This window comes from Puma concolor, chromosome D1, assembly GCF_028749965.1.
Source record: "Puma concolor isolate L17-30 chromosome D1, mPumCon1.1.hap2, whole genome shotgun sequence".
Taxonomy (NCBI): Eukaryota; Metazoa; Chordata; class Mammalia; order Carnivora; family Felidae; genus Puma; species Puma concolor.
This window is the reverse complement of record NC_141676.1, coordinates 93,828,950-93,847,098: the sequence shown is the minus strand read 5'-3', so window position 1 is coordinate 93,847,098 and position 18,149 is coordinate 93,828,950. Positions and strand designations below refer to the sequence as shown.

The following is an 18,149-nucleotide window of genomic DNA, read 5'->3' as shown; positions in this document are numbered from 1 at the left end:
TCGGCTCAGGTCGTGATCTCATGGTTCGTGGGTTCGAGCCCCGCGTAGGGCTCTGTGCTGACAGCTCGGAGCCTGGAGCCTGCTTCGGATTCTGTGTCTCCCTCTCTCTCTCTGACCCTCCCCGACTCTTGCTCTCTCTCACTCTCAAAAATAAACATTAAAAAAAAATTTTTTTTTAAAACATGGTTGCAATAGGACCTGAAAGAGCTTTATGGTAGGCTATAATCTGAACAATAAACAAACACCCTCTCCCACTCCACCCCCTAAATAATTTGAAACATGCCAGTTACATGTGCAAACAAACAAAATCAATAAAAATGAAGGTTCTCTACTTTACCTCCACTATGCCTAGAGGAATCTGTAAGTACCACCCCAAAGTTGTCCGCAGCCTCTGAAACAACAGGACGCCTAGGGATGCCCATGGGTGGAGAGGACGCCTGGGTGTTTTTTGAGGAGGTTGTTTTCTCTAGAAAAGTTAGAAAACACATAATCACGTACGGTAATATAAGCTTCTGTGTAGATGTAGAGTTAAGGAAAGATACTAAACTCAACTGGTGTATCAATATAAATACATGAACTTGTCTGTTACAGGGTCTGAGTTTAAGACCTACATTGTCAGTACTTAGATAATCTGAGGAATTGACTTAAAAAAATTACTTTGTCAGGGCACCTGGGTGGCTCAGTCAGTTAAGCAGCTGACTCCTGATTTTGGCTCAGGTCATGATCTCAATTTGTGAGATCAAGCCCTGCGTCAGGCGTGGAGCCTGCTTGGGATTCTTCCTCCCTTTCCCTCTCTGCCCCTCCCTCCACTTCTCTCTCTCTCTTTCTCTATCAAAATAAATAAATATTGTTTTTAAAAATTACTTCGTCTTTTTCTAGTAGCTTTAAGGGAAAACTAAAATGTGTCTTTCTTCATCAGGCTAATTTAAATTTACACACAGAATAAACACCACAAGTAAAAAAGCCAAATGCCGAAAAGCTTTCAAACTATTCATCCCTTTTTCTTCTTACTGTACCTATTTCTTCATTCTAAAACATAAAACTCATTCTTAAAGAGCTTCTGTTTCTTCGTGGGAAAATTATCATGTTAAGCTTAAAAATTCCAAGAGGCAAAAAGTGAAAATGGGTGATTATCTTAAAGCTGAAATATGTTCTTCTTATTCAGTATTTATAGGTCAGATTCTATAAACAACTGTGGACTGATGATGAACATTAACTCCAAGTGCAGTTCAAACAAGAAATACTCATTTTTCTAGCTACACTCAGTAGTTAGTATGAAAGGGTCTTTTCCAAAAGCCAATAAATAATTTCTTCTCAATCATACCTCCTTTTTATTTTTGTACTGTACTAAAATACTCTGCTACCCAGTTCCCCTCTCTCCTCGCTGAAGTCTTTTTGTTCATTGATGGCCAAGCTATAATGGCATCTTTTCAATCAAGCCTACCCTCAACGAGCTACCCCACTTGAAAGAACATCCTTTCTTTGTACTCTCTCAGTCCTTCCCAGTACTTGTACTTCGCTCACACCCTTGCCCTTCTGCGGTCTATCCTTACCCTACCCCCGTTGAAACACACAACAGATTATGTCACACAACTCAGCTCAAACCCTCCAACGTTTCCACTTTCTCAGAGTCAGTCAATGTTCTTGCAGGATGGACAAGGCACTGTGTGGGGTGGCCGCTCTGTCATCTTCCTGATTTCAGTTGGTATTTATTTATGTGTCTGAGCCTACTTAGCAAAGTAGAGGCACCGTTAGGATGAATCTTATCTTGATCATCTTTGCTTTCCCTGTATCACCTACACCAACGCCTTACATATCATAAATTCTCAGAAATACTCGTAGAACATTGGATGGGATGGAATAATACAACCATCCAAGCATGGCCAACAAAGGTACTATACTAAAATTATTTAATGGATTTATATATAAGAATCTCTAGGGGCACCTAGAGTCAGTTAAGCGTCCAACTTTGGCTCAGGTCATGATCTCATGGTTTGTGGGTTCAAGCCCCTTGTCAAGCACTGTTACTGACAGCTCAGAGCCTGGAGCCTGCAGCCTGCTTTGGATTTGCTTACACTCTGTCTCTCTCTCTCTCTCAAAAATAAAAAAAATAAATAAAAAAGAATGTCTATGACCCCAAAGGACACTCAGTAATAAAGAGACATCAACACGGCCAGCTCGCTCCTCCTGAGGAAGATTATACTCACCTTTGCTGGTTCGGAAGGTAAGCATGGCGGGCTGCCCTTCACCTGCTGCGCTCCTTGCCACCATCAAAACTTCATAGAGACTAGATGGCTCCAGTTCTGTCAGATGGAGCTCATTCTCACTTCCCGGGACTCGAACTGTGTGCCAGCTTCCCACCAGGCCAACGCCGTCATCTAGCTGCTCAAGAGAAAATAAGTCATTAAAGAAAAGGAGACAAAGGGCAAAAAAACCTTCCATTCCAATTTGAGAAAATCTTCCATTCCAGATGAATGCTGGTAAGGAATATACTGTTGGAAGAAAGAGACGTGATATTTCCTCACATTAAGAAATATAAGGAGACCTGTAACATGAACTTAGGAACTCTCAGGAATAAAAAGACTCCTTCCTGGTTCTCCTACTTACCGCCCATTTGTGGCCTCAAGCAAGTTACTTATCTCCCAGAGTTTGCTTCCTTTACTTGTAAAGGAAACAATACTCCTTTCTTACTGGGCTAATGGGAGCATAAAATAAGTACATAATAATCTGGACTAATGATAATATATAATATACATAATAAATATATGTTAAGTTAGAATACATATGCATATATGAGTTACATAATTATGCATTTTATATTTTTCCAGCATTCTTCATGTCTCACCACTTCCACACGTACTGGAGGAAATAAATGTTAAAAAGATCTGGGGCGCCTGGGTGGCTCAGTCAGTTAAGCGTCCAACTCTTGATTTCAGCTCAGGTCATGATCTCACGGTTTGTGGGTTGGAGTCCCGTGTCAGGCTTCATACTCAGCTCAGAGTGTGCTTGGGATTCTCTCTCCCTCTCTCTCTGCCCCTCCCTTACTTGTGCATATTCTCTCTTGCTCTCTCAAAAATAAATAAATAAACTAAAAAAAAAAAAAAAAGATCCAATCCGTTGTGTCTTAGTTAATAGAACTAGGAAACGACATCACACAGAAGTTTTTGTGTGGGTAAGAATCCCAGTGAAAGTTTCTTCATCTTGAATCATTCAAAGTTTCTACATCTTGAATCATCAGATTAGAAACAGTGAATAAACTTTCAAATATCACCATGTTAATTGTTCCAGATATTAAAAATATATACTATTAAACGATGGGCACCAAAATGTCTTGGACAAAGAAAGGTATTTTAAATATGAGGGTGTCTTTTGTTCATTTATTAGTCTCATAAACAAAGAAACACTTTTTTTCATTTTGCTTTAATACAAGCCTCTGGAAGAAACACTGGAAAATCAACTGAGAGGATCAAGGTTCACTCAAAGAAATCACCAAACAACATAAGATTCCGATACAATTAAGAAGACAACTTGAAATAAAAATAATTGTCAGAGATTATACCAGAGGACTTTGATGTTTCTAATAAGAAACTGCTTTATTTGTTAAATAAACTGTGTTTTACTATCTCACAAAGGGAAGGGGTGACTTTTTAAAAAGTGGTTTCTAGAGGTTTACACTCAAGGGGTTAAAGTGTTTGATAAAAAATGTCAAAAAAAAAATGTCAAGAAGTCACTGGGTTCTTGGAATTCCTATTCTGGGGGATACTGTGTATCTTTCATTCTTACTGCTTACTGGTAAAACCAGCGTGACTGTTGGGATAGCTCTCCCAAACTCATAATCCTAGAACACTCCTGTTTCCTGCTGCTCTATAAACGTCGAAGATAATAAGCTTGTGTTATATACACACAACGTTAAGGTGAGAGAAGAGAAAGCTGATAAATGAGAAGACATTACCTTTCGATACTTCACAAAATAGGCATTGATGGGCAGCCCGCCATCCTTCCCCGCCCTCCAGACCAGGTTGTACGTATCAGATGTGTAGGTCTGCGGAGGGCTCAGAATGATGGGGGCATCAGGGACAGAGGCACCACTAGTGTTTTTCTCTGGCGATGATTCCACTGCGCTGGAGTGTTTCTTCCCTGGAAATGAGCTCAATAATCCAGCTTCTGAACCATCTCTTTTATCATTCTGAGTGGGATTGGAAGGTGTAACTGTTTCTGCTTTTGTATTTGTTTCAAAAGGAACTGCAGGGAATGGAAGAAAGTGAGAGAGAGAGAGAGGAGACAGCTTGAGGAAATTCATTATTTCAGTGCCTTCTTCACAGTGATCCAACTGCCCACAAGGATACAGACAATCTGAGCCCCAGAAGTGAAAGCAGGTTAACAGCTCAGTTTGTAATTCATGGAAACCTCCAACCTCCAACTGTAATCTCTTATTGAAAAAGCTGCGGCAGTGAAGTGATTTTGAGGATGTTATTTTTCCTTGCTCTACGCTAGTATTCCCTCTTTTACAACACCAATTTGCTAGTTTAACTTGAAAGATTTTAAGTTGGAGAACACTGAGTGGTAATTCCAGTTGGTAAATGAAACACATGAAGCAATGCATTCCCTTAGTGGCAAGGTGAACTCAATAGTAAGGAAACAACCAAGAGCTAGGCTGTTACCTGCTGGGGAGCCAGTCTCCAATGATACCCCTCAGTATCCACACCCTTGGACGGTCCCCTCCCTGCTGAATCAGGCTGGCCCTATGACTGGCTTCAACCAAAGTGAGACTGTGCTCTTCCAGGCTTGAGTCTTCACAAGGCCTGGCACTTCAACTTTTGTGTCGCCCCATACAGACATCCAAGCTAGCCGTGTGGAGTGGCGGGGGGAGAGGGGGAGAGAAAGGGAAGGAAGGGGAGGTGGCCGGTTATTCCAGCCTTCACAAAAGTGTCACACATCTGGGTAAAGCCACTTTGGCTGTTCCAGCCCCAGGTACATCTGACTGCAATGGTGGAAGAGACCCCAAGCAAGGCCGGCAGAATTGCCCAGCTGCGTCCAGTTAACCCTAGGAACTGTAAGAGATAATAAAGGGGCTACTGTTTCAGTAATCTTTGGGGGTAGTTATGCAGCAACAGATAATGAAAATACCCTGCACAAGCAAAACAATTTACATTCGACAAGAGGAAACAAGGTAAAAGAAGGGTTTACCTATTTCCAAGCAAGCCCTCTTTCTGGATAGAACTGAAGACTGGCTTAAGAAATCGCCAATCTAGGGGCACCTGGGTGTCTCAGCCGGTTGAGCGCCCGACTTCACCTCAGGTCATGATCCCACAGTTCATGAGTTCAAGCCCCACATCGGGCTTGCTGCTCTCAATGCAGAGCCCGCTTTGGATCCTTTGTCCCCCTCTCTGTGCCCCTCCCTTGCTCGCGCTCTCTCAAAAATAAAGAAACGTCAAAAAAAATTGCCAATCTAAAGAAAAATGAAACAAGCAAATAGTCTTAATGACTAAAAGCATACAGAACACAAGGGAAAAATATTTGCGCTGAAAAAAGAAATAGGTTGCACATCCCATCCCCCAAATTTACTGAGCACATATTATGGGCCACACATTGTGTTAGACATTTAATAAATATAATCTCCTCAAGCTCTCAAAACAACATTCTTAGGTGGACAGTAACATTCCTACTTCACAGCTGAGGAAATTAGGGTTCTGGGAGATTAAGTGACAACAGGCAGCAGAAGAACTCTGGTGATGCTGCTGGAAAAAAATGAGAAAGCAGCTGATGAAAACAAATACACTCCGAGCACCATGAAACCCAAGTGCTGACAGCTTGGTTTCTCTCAAGTGCTATTCACGCTGGCAACAAAAAGGTCTCCTCTTTTTGACCACTTTTGTGGAGGAAGGGAGCAGAAGAAACGATGTGAAAGAGTTTCTTTTGCACAGTGAAGTCGGATTCCCAGTAAAAGGTGGGTGTGTTTTGAGAAGCACTGCAGTTCAGGAGGGAACCGACACAAACCACGGCTAACGGCGTAAGGTCGGTTTTCTGTTTAGAGGAGAAAAGGTGTCTCCGACGCGTCCTCCACTAAAGAAGCTAGTGAGAAAATAATCCAGGAGAAAATTAATTAAGTTCACTGAGACAACTTCACAATATTGCTTCTGGAGCAGCCGTGTTTATCTAGTGAGTCAGGACGTGGGCTGGCTGGTAAGGGCGTGCGGCTGGTGCCCACTGGGGTGAGAGATGGGCTCTAGCAAGTGGAGGTAATTAGCTGTGGCTTAGGGTAGCGGAGAATGACCTTTTCATCATTAGGAGTTCCACGGAGCCTTTGGGCTGCTTACCACTGGGAAGTGGTATCTGGCCGTACAAGAGTTTAAAGACCACAGGCCTCAATTTATGCAGAGGCAGGAGACAAACTTATGCCACAGCCTGTGTCTAACGGTATCAGTGTCACAATTCTACTCCTGCTATTCTGGACGCGAAGAGACTTTTCTGCCACGTTTATTAAAAAGGGGATTCGAGAAGAGGGGAGGAGGAGGAAGATTCAATTCTTTTCTCTCTGCTATTTCCAGTAATATAATTTGAGTACTCACACGATATAATTTATAAGGCCTGAACACCACTTTCAAAAGTTTTTTCACATATATTATCTCAACTTGTCTTCAAAACAACTCTGTGAAATGGTCAGACGAGATCATTTCTTGGCCTTTTGGCTAAGATCAAGTGTGAAATGATCAGTTTAGACATCAAGTATTGGGCGCCTGGGTGGCTCAGTCGGTTGAGCGTCCGACTTCGGCTCAGGTCATGATCTCACAGTCTGTGAGTTCAAGCCCCGCGTCGGGCTCTGTGCCAACAGCTCAGAGCCTGGAGCCTGTTTCGGATTCTGTGTCTCCCTCTCTCTCTGACCCTCCCCTGTTCATGCTCTGTCTCTCTCTGTCTCAAAAAAATAAATAAAAATTAAAAAAAAAAAAAGGAAAGAAAAAAAAATAGACCAAGTATTTTTTTTTTTTTTAAATTTTTTTTTCAACGTTTATTTATTTTTGGGACAGAGAGAGACAGAGCATGAACGGGGGAGGGGCAGAGAGAGAGGGAGCCACAGAATCGGAAGCAGGCTCCAGGCTCTGAGCCATCAGCCCAGAGCCTGACGCGGGGCTCGAACTCCCGGACCGCGAGATCGTGACCTGGCTGAAGTCGGACGCTTAACCGACTGCGCCACCCAGGCGCCCCTAGACCAAGTATTTTTAAACGTAGAATGCTTTTTGAATTAGAAGAGGCTGATAAAATTCTGCTTTTCTAAGTACTATAACTATGGCAGTGAATTTAATGACTCAGAGCTGAAATTAAACAAGGAATATAACCAAACTTGTCAAAGCCGTTCCCACTGTGACCACTCACACCAGCATCCCCTACCCCGACTATCCCAAACCAACTCCCATTATAGTTTTGAAGAGTTACAACCCACTCTACAAATATTTGTACATCTAAGACCTCAAAACCCAAGGTCTCTGGAAAGAAAAAGGAGGAGGGGGCAGTCATCGCTCTCTTTGCCCTTGCTTACCCCCAAAAAAACAAGTAAATGGCTCTCAGTATGCTAGAATTTAATAAGGCTCAGATTCCTGTAGAAAGAGGTGGGTTGTTATGTATTGTGAGCTTTAGTAAACCTGGCTGGATCTTAATAATTATAGGGCGCGCAAAAGAGGAAATACAAGAACATTTCGGAAGGAGGTCGGTGATGGGGTTACTATACATGAAAATGGTATTTATCAAGACATAAAATCCTGGAAGGGGTGGGGAAGACCTTAAAGATCTAAAAAATTCTAACCTAAACAAGTTAGCCTGTGTATTTTCTAAAGGCTTCAGATCTTTGATATTTAAAGTGAGGCGGTGAAAATTATGGAAAGAGCCTAAATGTCCATCAACTGATGAATGGATAAAGAAATTGTGGTTTATATACACAATGGAATACTACGTGGCAATGAGAAAAAATGAAATATGGCCTTTTGTAGCAACGTGGATGGAACTGGAGAGTGTGATGCTAAGTGAAATAAGCCATACAGAGAAAGACAGATACCATATGGTTTCACTCTTATGTGGATCCTGAGAAACTTAACAGGAACCCATGGGGGAGGGGAAGGAAAAAAAAAAAAAAAGACGTTAGAGTGGGAGAGAGCCAAAGCATAAGAGACTGTTGAGAACTGAGAACAAACTAAGGGTTGATGGGGGGTGGGAGGGAGGAGAGGGTGGGTGATGGGTATTGAGGAGGGCACCTTTTGGGATGAGCACTGGGTGTTGTATGGAAACCAATTTGACAATAAATTTCATATATAAATAAAAAAAATAATAATAAAAAAAATAAATAAAAAAAATAAATAAATAAAGTGAGGCGGTGAGACAAAAGATCCAGTTCCATCAACTGTGACTATCACATCTGTGCCTCTTGCTATCCTATATTTATATAAAACAATCACTTTAGCCAAAAGCTAACCAAGCATCACCTGTGTTACACCTGTCCTACAGCTAACAATTTGAGCAGAGCCACTCTGATTTTCGCTTGGCAGAGCAGATATATAAACACACACACGTATACATATTCATATTTACACGTGTATAAATTTACACAACACCCAACTACCCTCTTCATTGGAGGATTCTTAACATGTCTAAAGTGAGTAGCTATTTCTTCCTTCCCTAACTGCTACATGGAATAATCCTAATTTACCAATAATCAGACAGTAATAATTATAATCTAATACAAATGGATGTCCTTGGCCTTCCCCACTTCTCTTTCTACCTCCAGCTTCCTCTGGAGCTCCAGGGGCCTTGTGTGCCTGTGAATGGAAATACCTGTGTGCACACCCAATTTCTGTCTACTTTACCTTCCTTCCTCTGCAAAAGACCACCCCTTGGCCGCTCCTCTGGCTTAACGGTGCCTGCACACTGGTGGTGTGGTCTACACTCTGGAGGATGGGTCAGGGAACGGGACCTGTGTAGAACCAGACTGTGAACTAATTAAAGTAAGGACTTCCAGAGCCCCAGACCTGCTATACACAAGGAAGAACACGGGCTCCAGGCTCCAGGGACTATAACTTAACCCCTTAACCACATGAACTATTTGACCAGTGGGAGCTGAGGACCCAGGAAGAAGAAAGCTGCAAGGAGCCCTCTAACGCACTGGCCCAAGGCAGGGAACTCAGTTGCCAAGACTAAGGGCAGTACTGTGTTTGACACTCTGCTTCTTGCACGACAAATAAGGTGACAGTCTCCACTCAACTACCTGCTGGCGCATTGCTGCTCTAAATACTGATGTAAGGTTTGAATTTGAATTAAGTCAAATTTGAATTAACTTTAACAATATTGATACTCTATACTTATTTAATTTTAACAATATTGATACTGTATAAAGCTTTTAAGTCATCCTCACCAAAAATCAATAAAATATCAAGAATTAATGTTATACATCCCATTAGAAAAATAACTTTGAATAGGAGGTACTGTTTGGTAGTACCATGATTCTACTTTCTCAATGAAAGCCAACCCTTTAGGGGCGCCTGGGTGGCTCAGTCGGTTAAGCGTCCAACTTCGGCTCAGGTCACGATCTCACGGTCTGGGAGTTCGAGCCCCGCGTCCGGCTCTGGGCTGATGGCTCAGAGGCTGGAGCCTGCTTCCAATTCTGCGTCTCCCTCTCTCTCTGCCCCTCCCCCGTTCATGCTCTGTCTCTGTCTCAAAAATAAATAAAAGTTAAAAAAAAAAAAAGCCAACCCTTTAGACTTTGGATACTGTACTTACCAAAGGCTCACCTAAAAAATGTCCACAATGATCACTTTCAGTAGCTTAGACAACCAAAAGCATTAATCATGAAAACAGGTCACAACTCGGGCTTGCTCCCATATGAGAGCTTTCTATAGGACAACTACAACCTTAACCAAAACATCAGAAATGGAAACCAAGGTTCATCCGGTTCATGGTAAGGCCAAATACCCCAAACCACAGTTCTGTGTTTCACTATTGCCAGGGAAAATATATATATATATTCAGAGATTGCTGGACTCATGAAAAAAACATACTTCAAAGCACTTTATCCCCTACAATCAGAGGAAGCTAATCACCCGAGAAAAAGTACTAATGGCAACTCACCAACTGTGAGGACTGCCTCCGACTGTGTGGCACCATGTTCATTTGCGGCTTCGCAGATGTATTTCCCAGCATGCTCCTGAGTGATGGCCTGAATGTACAGAGAGCTTGAGCCAGCTCGGGACATGATGAAGTAGACAGGCTCCAGGTCATAGCCCCCAGGTCGTAAGTGTGATTTCCGGGATTTTGATCTGAGCACTTGAGACGGATGGCTGGTTATCAACCCGTGCCTGTCATACCAACGCATGACTGGGACTGGCACGCCAGTGGCATTGCAGGACAGAGTAACAAAGTCTCCATCTACCACCTTTGTACTTGCTGGTGCTGTAATTATAACTGGCTTGAGTCCACTGCCTATTAAAACAGTAATTCACACACAAATACACACACATAATTAAGAGTATAGTACCTACAATGCAAAATAAATTCATCTTCTTGCATAAATGTTATCCATGTCGTGCCCAAGTAACAGCCTTAAAAGCATCTTTCGTACATGTATTTCTTAACAGTGTTTTTTTTTTTAATTGAAGTATAATCGACATACAACATTAGTTTCAGGTGCACAACATCATGATTTAACATATGGATACACACTGGCAAATGATCACCCCAATAAATCTGGTTACCATCCCCTAAACAATGTTTTACATGCAGAACAGTATGGAGAACACATTCATTCACTGAAATAAGTGTTTGCAAAGACATGGGCAAACAGGGATATATGACAGTAATAACTAAAACAAAGATAACCCCCCTCCTTGTTAATTCTCTTCTCAACTTTCACCACGTAAAACCGTCCCTAAAAAGTAGAATTCTTAATTGTGGGCTCCTGGACATTTCCTACACAGACTTCCTGTCCTTTAGGGAAAAAAAAGGGTTTCCTATACACATTTGACTGCTGTTAAGTATAAAACAGGTGAAGCCATGAAAAAGGTGTCAAGGAGCATAAAACAAAATAATATTCCTTCACAAAAATAGTTCATTCCAGGGGGAACCTCTGATTACAAAAAGCCTGGGAGAGAAATCTGTTCTGAGTGAAAGTCGACGAGTGTATTTCTTATCATGTTACACAAACAACACTTTTTGTCTCTAAACTAACTCTCTTTCCTTTTGGTCCCAGGTATTCTCTGGAGCCATTTTTAAGTGTGCCTACTATGGAATATCGATTACAAATGGAATTTTCTCCAGTGCATCCTTCTCTTTCTCCAGCCCTACTTCCTACCTTTGACAAAACCAACACTCGGTATGGTTAGATTCCCCAATCTCTGCCAATCTAGAAAGTGTAAGATGCTGTCTCACTGGTCATAAACTGCACTCTCCTGAGTACTAATGAGCTTGAACATCTTTTCACGTGTTTATGTGTCACTGGTATTTTTCCTCCTCTTTGAAATGCTTTTTGTCCATTTTTCTGTTGGGTCATTTATCTTTTTTGTAATGGTTTCAGAGTTCTTTGTATATTCCAGCTAGTGTTCTGTTATTCGTTATACATGCTGCTAATATCTTCTCACAGTTTATTGCTTTTTTAAAAAAAATTTTTTAACATTATTCATTTTTGAGAGAGAGACAGAGCATGAGTGGGGGAGGGGCAGAAAGAGTGGGAGGCACAGAATCAGAAGCAGGCTCCAGGCTCTGAACTGTCAACACAGGGCCCGACGCGGGCCTCGAGCTCACGGACCACTCCTTTTTATCTTCATTTTCTATTCAATTGATTTCTGCCCTTTAGTATCTCTTTTCCTCTGCTTCCTTATTTTCAGTCTTACTAGTTTTCTTTTATAAGCATTTAAGGCTATACATTCCCATGTAAATTCCATTTTTACTACATCCCACACAATTCAATCTGTGGCATTTTCACATTGCACTGTAGTTTTTTCTCTGTTATTGACAAGCATAATTTTACATTTCCAAATACATGCCAGTTAAAAATGACTTTTACTATTAACTTCTAAAATAATTGCACCAAGGTCAGAGAATTGGTCTGTATCACACTGATTCTTTGACACTTGAAATATTTATAACTCATAGGCAAAAGATTAATATCCCTAATGTAGAATTCCTACCAATCCACAAGAAAAATGACCAACAATCTAATTTTTAAAATGGACAAAAGACAATGAACAGTCAATACATAGGAAAACAAATTCAAATGACTCATAAACATATGATAGGAAGCCCAACTTCACTCATAGTAATATAAATACAGACCAAAAGGTATTTTTTTTTTAAACTATCAGATGGGCAAAGATTTAACACCTTGCCCTGGTGAGGATATGAGGAGACAGGCAGATACACATTGCTGTGAATAAAAACCAGTAACAATTTTGCAGAGCAACTCGGTGATATCTACCAAAATTACCAAACAAAGATGCTTTCATTTAGCAAATTCATTTCCAGAAATCTATTCTATAGATATTTACACCTGTGCAAAATAATCTATGCAGAGGGACATTCATTATAGAACTCCTTAATAAGCAGTCATTTGAAAAAGAATGAAAACACTGTTTAATGAACCATCTGGGAAGATATCAAAGATATGGTAAATAAAAAACTCAAACTGAGGAATACTACCTCCATTTACGGGGGGAAAAAAGATGTTATTAAGTGCACACAGACACATTGTGTGTGATTGTATATATACACACAAGGATATTAAAGACACTGATAAAACTGGTTAGTTCTAAAGGCAATATGGCTGGCCAGGGAAGAGAAATGAGAGACTTTCACCATATGCCTTTTAAACTATAGTATCTTTTGAAAAAAATAATTTAAAAAAAAATTTTTTTAATGAAGTTAATCAAATAATATTGCCTCTTCATGGAAATGCCCATCTGCAACTAGAGAGGAACATGGAAAATAGGCATAGTTCCTTTATGGTAATGGAATTATGTTCTCTAGTGAAAATGATTTAATTTTTAACCAAAACAAAAGCCTATCTGTAAAGTCAAACTTCCTATGATTTCTGGACCCAAAAGCCTACCTTTTTCAATTTCAAGTCTCCCAGTAGACTGTATGAATCCAATCCCATTATCTGCTACACACTGATACAGCCCAGAATCTTCCATGGTAACACCACTGATTTTCAGTCTGTTTCCTACAGTTAGATGTCGTGGGGAAGGATGAACAGGTTGTGCGTTATGAAACCAGGTACGGTTTGGAGTTGGGTTCCCATGAATCTCACAAGTAAATTGTACTGTGGCACCCAGAGAGACTGTCTGGTCCTGTAGTCCTTTAGAAATTGAAGCATTTTCTAAAAATAAAACATATAAATTAAACTCTAGCCCTTAAGAGGTACTTTTTAAATTTTTTTTTTTCAACGTTTATTTATTTTTGGGACAGAGAGAGACAGAGCATGAACGGGGGAGGGGCAGAGAGAGAGGGAGACACAGAATCAGAAACAGGCTCCATGCTCTGAGCCATCAGCCCAGAGCCCGACGCGGGGCTCGAACTCCCAGACCGTGAGATCGTGACCTGGCTGAAGTTGGACGCTCAACCGACTGCGCCACCCAGGCGCCCCTTAAGAGGTACTTTTTAAATTATCACACAAGACACATAAAATCTCTCTACCAATAACTAGTTGAAATCAAATTGCATTGTTTACTCACCACATTCTCCTACCTGCTATGGTCATCAAGACAAAATTAGAAATGCATTTGAACTTCCTTCTAATCAAATAAACCATATGTTACTAATATTTCATAGTCTCTTTTTCTAGATCTTCCCACCCACTTATCTCTCTCTCTCTCTCTCTCTCTGTCTCTCTCTCTCACACACACACACCCACACACATATACATCTTGGGCTTCCCTGAGCATTTGTTTCAGGTGATTTGTTTGAAATAAGTAGTTTCCCATGATTTCACACTAAACAAGAGCCAAAAGAAGAATGTTTATTCACAGGTTAAATTCTTTTTATGGTCAATTCTGCCGTTAGGCTAGATGTTACACTGGGCAGAAAACTTCCTTTACTATCCATGAAGCCACTTTTCCCTAGACCGAGTAAATCATTTAGCAACATTGGTAACATATGCCCAAATTACATGATTATGCATATTAACTTAGACCTGATTATCACGGCACTTTAAATCTCATTTGTCATACACTTACTTAATTCCAGGGTTACCTATGTTGCAAATAAACACATGCAGAAGGTTTACAGCAACTATATTTACTATGAAACCACTTACAACCTATTTTTTTCTGGCTTTCATGAAAATATGTTTTGATAAAGGAAAACATTTTCTGGTGCTAGACATGACAGTGAGACAGGGAACTGGAAAAAAAGGAAGGAAAAGCTTTGAGATAAAGAGTGTATACACAGCAATGTGGGTGGAAATAATGCAAATAATACAGTGAAAGCATTCCTTAAGGGAAAATAAAATGAAATAGATTTCTTTTTGAGGTGACCTTTTCTAGTCAGTACTGTTAGGTACTCCTACTAGGTCCAACACACTGACACAGCCCAGAATCTTCCACATCATTAGGAAGGAAGAACAAGCTTTGCGTTGCATAACCAGGTTGGGGGGGAGGTTCCCATAAACATCCCAAGTGAAATGTTCTGTGCCACCAAGATATACTGCTGAAATCAGCAGTCCTTTAAAAAAAAAAAAAACGAAGCTTCTTGTGACATCATATGTGAAGACGTTATTTACATGTCATTTATAGTTCCCAAATAGATCTTCCATTCAAACATCAGTTAGACCAGAAAAATAGCCTGACCCGAAAAGCAATTTAAGAAGTAACGTCTTACCAAGCACATTAACCATGTAAGTCACATGTTTTACGTCTCCAGACTTGTTTCCCACTATACAAGAATAGTTTCCAGAGTCCACCGGGTCAATGCTGTCTGTGGCAAGATGGGAATGCAACCTTCGCCAGTTGCTTCCCGGCACAGCGTCCTGACCGTCCTTCAGCCAGTGCACTTGAGAAACTGGGACCCCACTCACCACACACTCCAGGGTGACGGGGCTATGAGAAAGCACAGCTAGTGCCTGTGAAAAGGTGGGGTGGAGAATGTGAAAATCGTCGGAAGAAGGGCCTGGAAAAAGAAGGGAACAAAAAAATGTCATTATTAAACATCCACTTCCAATCTCTTCCTTACCAAATCTGCAAGCTTTCTCATCTTCCCATTTATTCTTCTTTATGCCACAAGGTCCTCCATGGTAGCTTAATCCATTTTTAGTGGAGAATTAAAATTAAAACACTTTGCGGCCCCTTAGGGCTATCTCTGCATTAGCAGTTTAGATATGTAGAATTTTTGACCAGTCCAGAAACCACCGCTTCGTTGTGCTTTGACCACTGGTTCTGAGTTCAGCTACCGTAATCTCAAAATCAGCTATGACTACTGTCAGCTGAAAGAGGACAGCTATTAATTTTTCATAATTCAGTTAGCCACCAATTTGATTACCACTGTTATAAAGTTATATTGTCTCTATTATTTCTTTTTATTTGAGCAAAGGGTCAAGTTCTCCGTCTGGTTTCCACTCTGTCATCCTGACCAAAATTCTCTTCTAAAAATTCATTATCACGGCGGGGGTGGGGGGCAGGGGCTGGGGAGGCGCCTGGGTGGCTCAGTCGGTTCAGCATCCAACTTTGGCTCAGGTCATGATCTCACAGTTCATGAGTTCAAGCCCCACATTGGGCTCTCTGCTATTAGCACAGAGCTCACTTTGGATCCTCTGCCCCCTGCCCCGCGACTCTCCCCTGGTCACACTCTCTCCCTCTCTCTCAAAATAAATAAATACATAAATATTTTTAAAAATTAATCAATGAATTAAAAATTCATTATCTTTTAAACACATGTACAGTACTATACTATAATGCATTCGTGTATTTAATTTTTTTATAAGACTTTCTTATGATAAGCAAACAGGATCTGAAAGAAAAATTCACTCTGATTTTCCAGTGCTTTCTAAAGAATGCTTCTGAGGAAGCTTCTCCTGAGGAATGCTTCTGGTTACCGTTATTCTCCCAAATACTTACGACTGACAAGAAGCTTTCGGCCAATGGGTTCAACTTTTAATTCATGAGTGACAGGATTAAAAGCTGCACACTTATATGATCCCTTGTCCTTTGAAGATACATTCAGAATCTGAAGATTCCCTGATGGAAGGATTAAGTACTTCTCTGAGGAAAGAAGGGAATGCAGTTAGGCCTCTATATGAAAGACCCCAGTGAAAACAAAGGCTAGCAGTCGTGCTTTCAATTTAGACATCAGAACAGCAGCAACAATCAGAGAAAATTGATTAAATGAAAGAAAGGGGAAGTCAAGGCGGGGGGGGCGGGGGGGGAAGAGTCAATAGTTCTAGAGTAACAAAATTGAACCCATCGGAAACATCTGACCTCAGACCATTTGTTGAGCACATTGAAAGCACAAGCATATGTAGAAAGAGATACAATGCCCACGGCCCCCACCTTGAGCAAACCTCTCCGGACAGCACTCACTGATCCGCCAGTGTCCACTCATGTCTACCCATTCATTTTTTTCTCAACAAATACACACTGGGTGCCTGTATTGATCCAGGCACAAGTGATATGATAAAGAAAGCAGACTGCAAGCCCTGCACTCATGCAGCCAACATTCCAGTGCAGGAAATGGGGGCCGCAAAGAAAGGGATAAATAACAAACAAACAACCAGAAATCCGTCTATTACAGTGCTGTGGAAACTTTAAAAAGCAGCTAAGTAAAGGGGACACGGACCAATGGGGCATGGCATAGTATTTTACATAGAGCCATGATGAGGGAGGTCTTCTCAGAGGAAGAAATATCCGAGTGGAACCCTGAATGAATGGAGGGAATCTGGGATGGTAATCATTTCTACAGTGTAACCACTCATGCCGGTCTTCTTCTGACTTCTGAGAGTAGAGGCAATACATCTTATGCATTTTTGTAGCCACAGTCCTTAGGACACGGAGTTCAACAGTAGGTTGCTTCATGACATTTGTTCTGTGGGTACCACTGGCTTTTTGTTGAAGGTCTCACCTGTGGAATGTTTCAGCCACTTTCCCCGGATTTTATAGCGCACCTCCGCTTTGGGGTTACTATCTGGTACTTTGCAGCCAATGAAACCGGTACTTTTTTCTTCCGCTGTAATAACCTGCTTTGTTGGTGAGCCAAAATCACCAAGAACTAAAATACATAAATAAATAAGTAGAAAATTAATTGATTAATCAATGCAAATGTGAACGTTCCCCAAGGAAATTTAAAAACTAGAAGCCACATCTTGCAATGCGGCCGTTTGTGGCAGCTAACCCCAGTTCACAGAGGAGCGTGATTTTTTTATCTCAGGAAGGGGCTGGAGTAGAGGTGCCCGGTTGAGGCCTAGAGCTAAGTCATGGCACCCTTTCTCAGAAGCCAACGCTTCCAGGAGACTACAAGACAAACAAGCAAGCGGCCCTTAAAACATGGAGGAGAACCATAAAGCATAGTCATTCCCATTCTGTCAAGAGACATCCTTTTCCAATCCAGTCCCTCATGAACACCCACTTTCCCTACGCATCTTTATGCTGTTTGTCGCTACTCACACTGCAATAAAATGGCTTTCAGGAACAAACCCAATTCCTCTCACTACTAAGAGTTCGCTACAGATGGAGCCTGCATGGAAGGGTTCTTTATGATCTGCAGTGCTGAAAGCATCCAGCCGCCTGCCACTAGGAGTTCAGCCTTCCCGTGTGAGTCCTGGAGCTGTCCATGGGTCAAAGCTCTACGAAAACATTTACTCTTCTCAGTTACGACAAACTCACTACTCCTGGGGGATCCAGATTTCTTCTGTAAATAGGGGTGCCCTGACAAAGACATCTTCCATTACTGGAAGCCATCACCATTTGAAAGGCAGATGGCTCAAACCTACTAAGAAAACCACCACATTCCAGATTTGCCATAAGTTCAATACCCGACATTCCTTTCTCTACAGTCAGTGATTTCATTCCTCCTTCTTTAGCCTGGTTTCAATTAAATAAACTAAAATCACTCAGTGATCAAGACAAATAAAACAATTAGATGTGAGCGAGATATGGGACTGCATGAAACAACTGAGTGTCAAAGTTGAC

General features: G+C 41.2%; 1 protein-coding gene across 5 annotated transcripts in view; it reads right to left on the bottom strand.

The window, feature by feature from the left end:
• The window catches only part of CDON (cell adhesion associated, oncogene regulated), a 101,894-nt gene that overhangs the window by 43,719 nt on the left and 40,026 nt on the right, over nucleotides 1-18,149 (bottom strand). For all 5 annotated transcript variants that reach the window (XM_086678738.1, XM_086678734.1, XM_086678736.1 and 2 more), the window contains exons 4-11: nucleotides 17,083-17,229; nucleotides 16,083-16,226; nucleotides 14,851-15,138; nucleotides 13,082-13,351; nucleotides 10,111-10,461; nucleotides 3,953-4,242; nucleotides 2,208-2,382; nucleotides 338-466 (exon numbers count right to left, since the gene is read on the bottom strand). In XM_086678738.1, coding sequence (XP_086534864.1) covers nucleotides 338-466; nucleotides 2,208-2,382; nucleotides 3,953-4,242; nucleotides 10,111-10,461; nucleotides 13,082-13,351; nucleotides 14,851-15,138; nucleotides 16,083-16,226; nucleotides 17,083-17,229 — 1,794 coding nt within the window. The remainder of the gene's footprint in view (nucleotides 1-337; nucleotides 467-2,207; nucleotides 2,383-3,952; nucleotides 4,243-10,110; nucleotides 10,462-13,081; nucleotides 13,352-14,850; nucleotides 15,139-16,082; nucleotides 16,227-17,082; nucleotides 17,230-18,149) is intronic.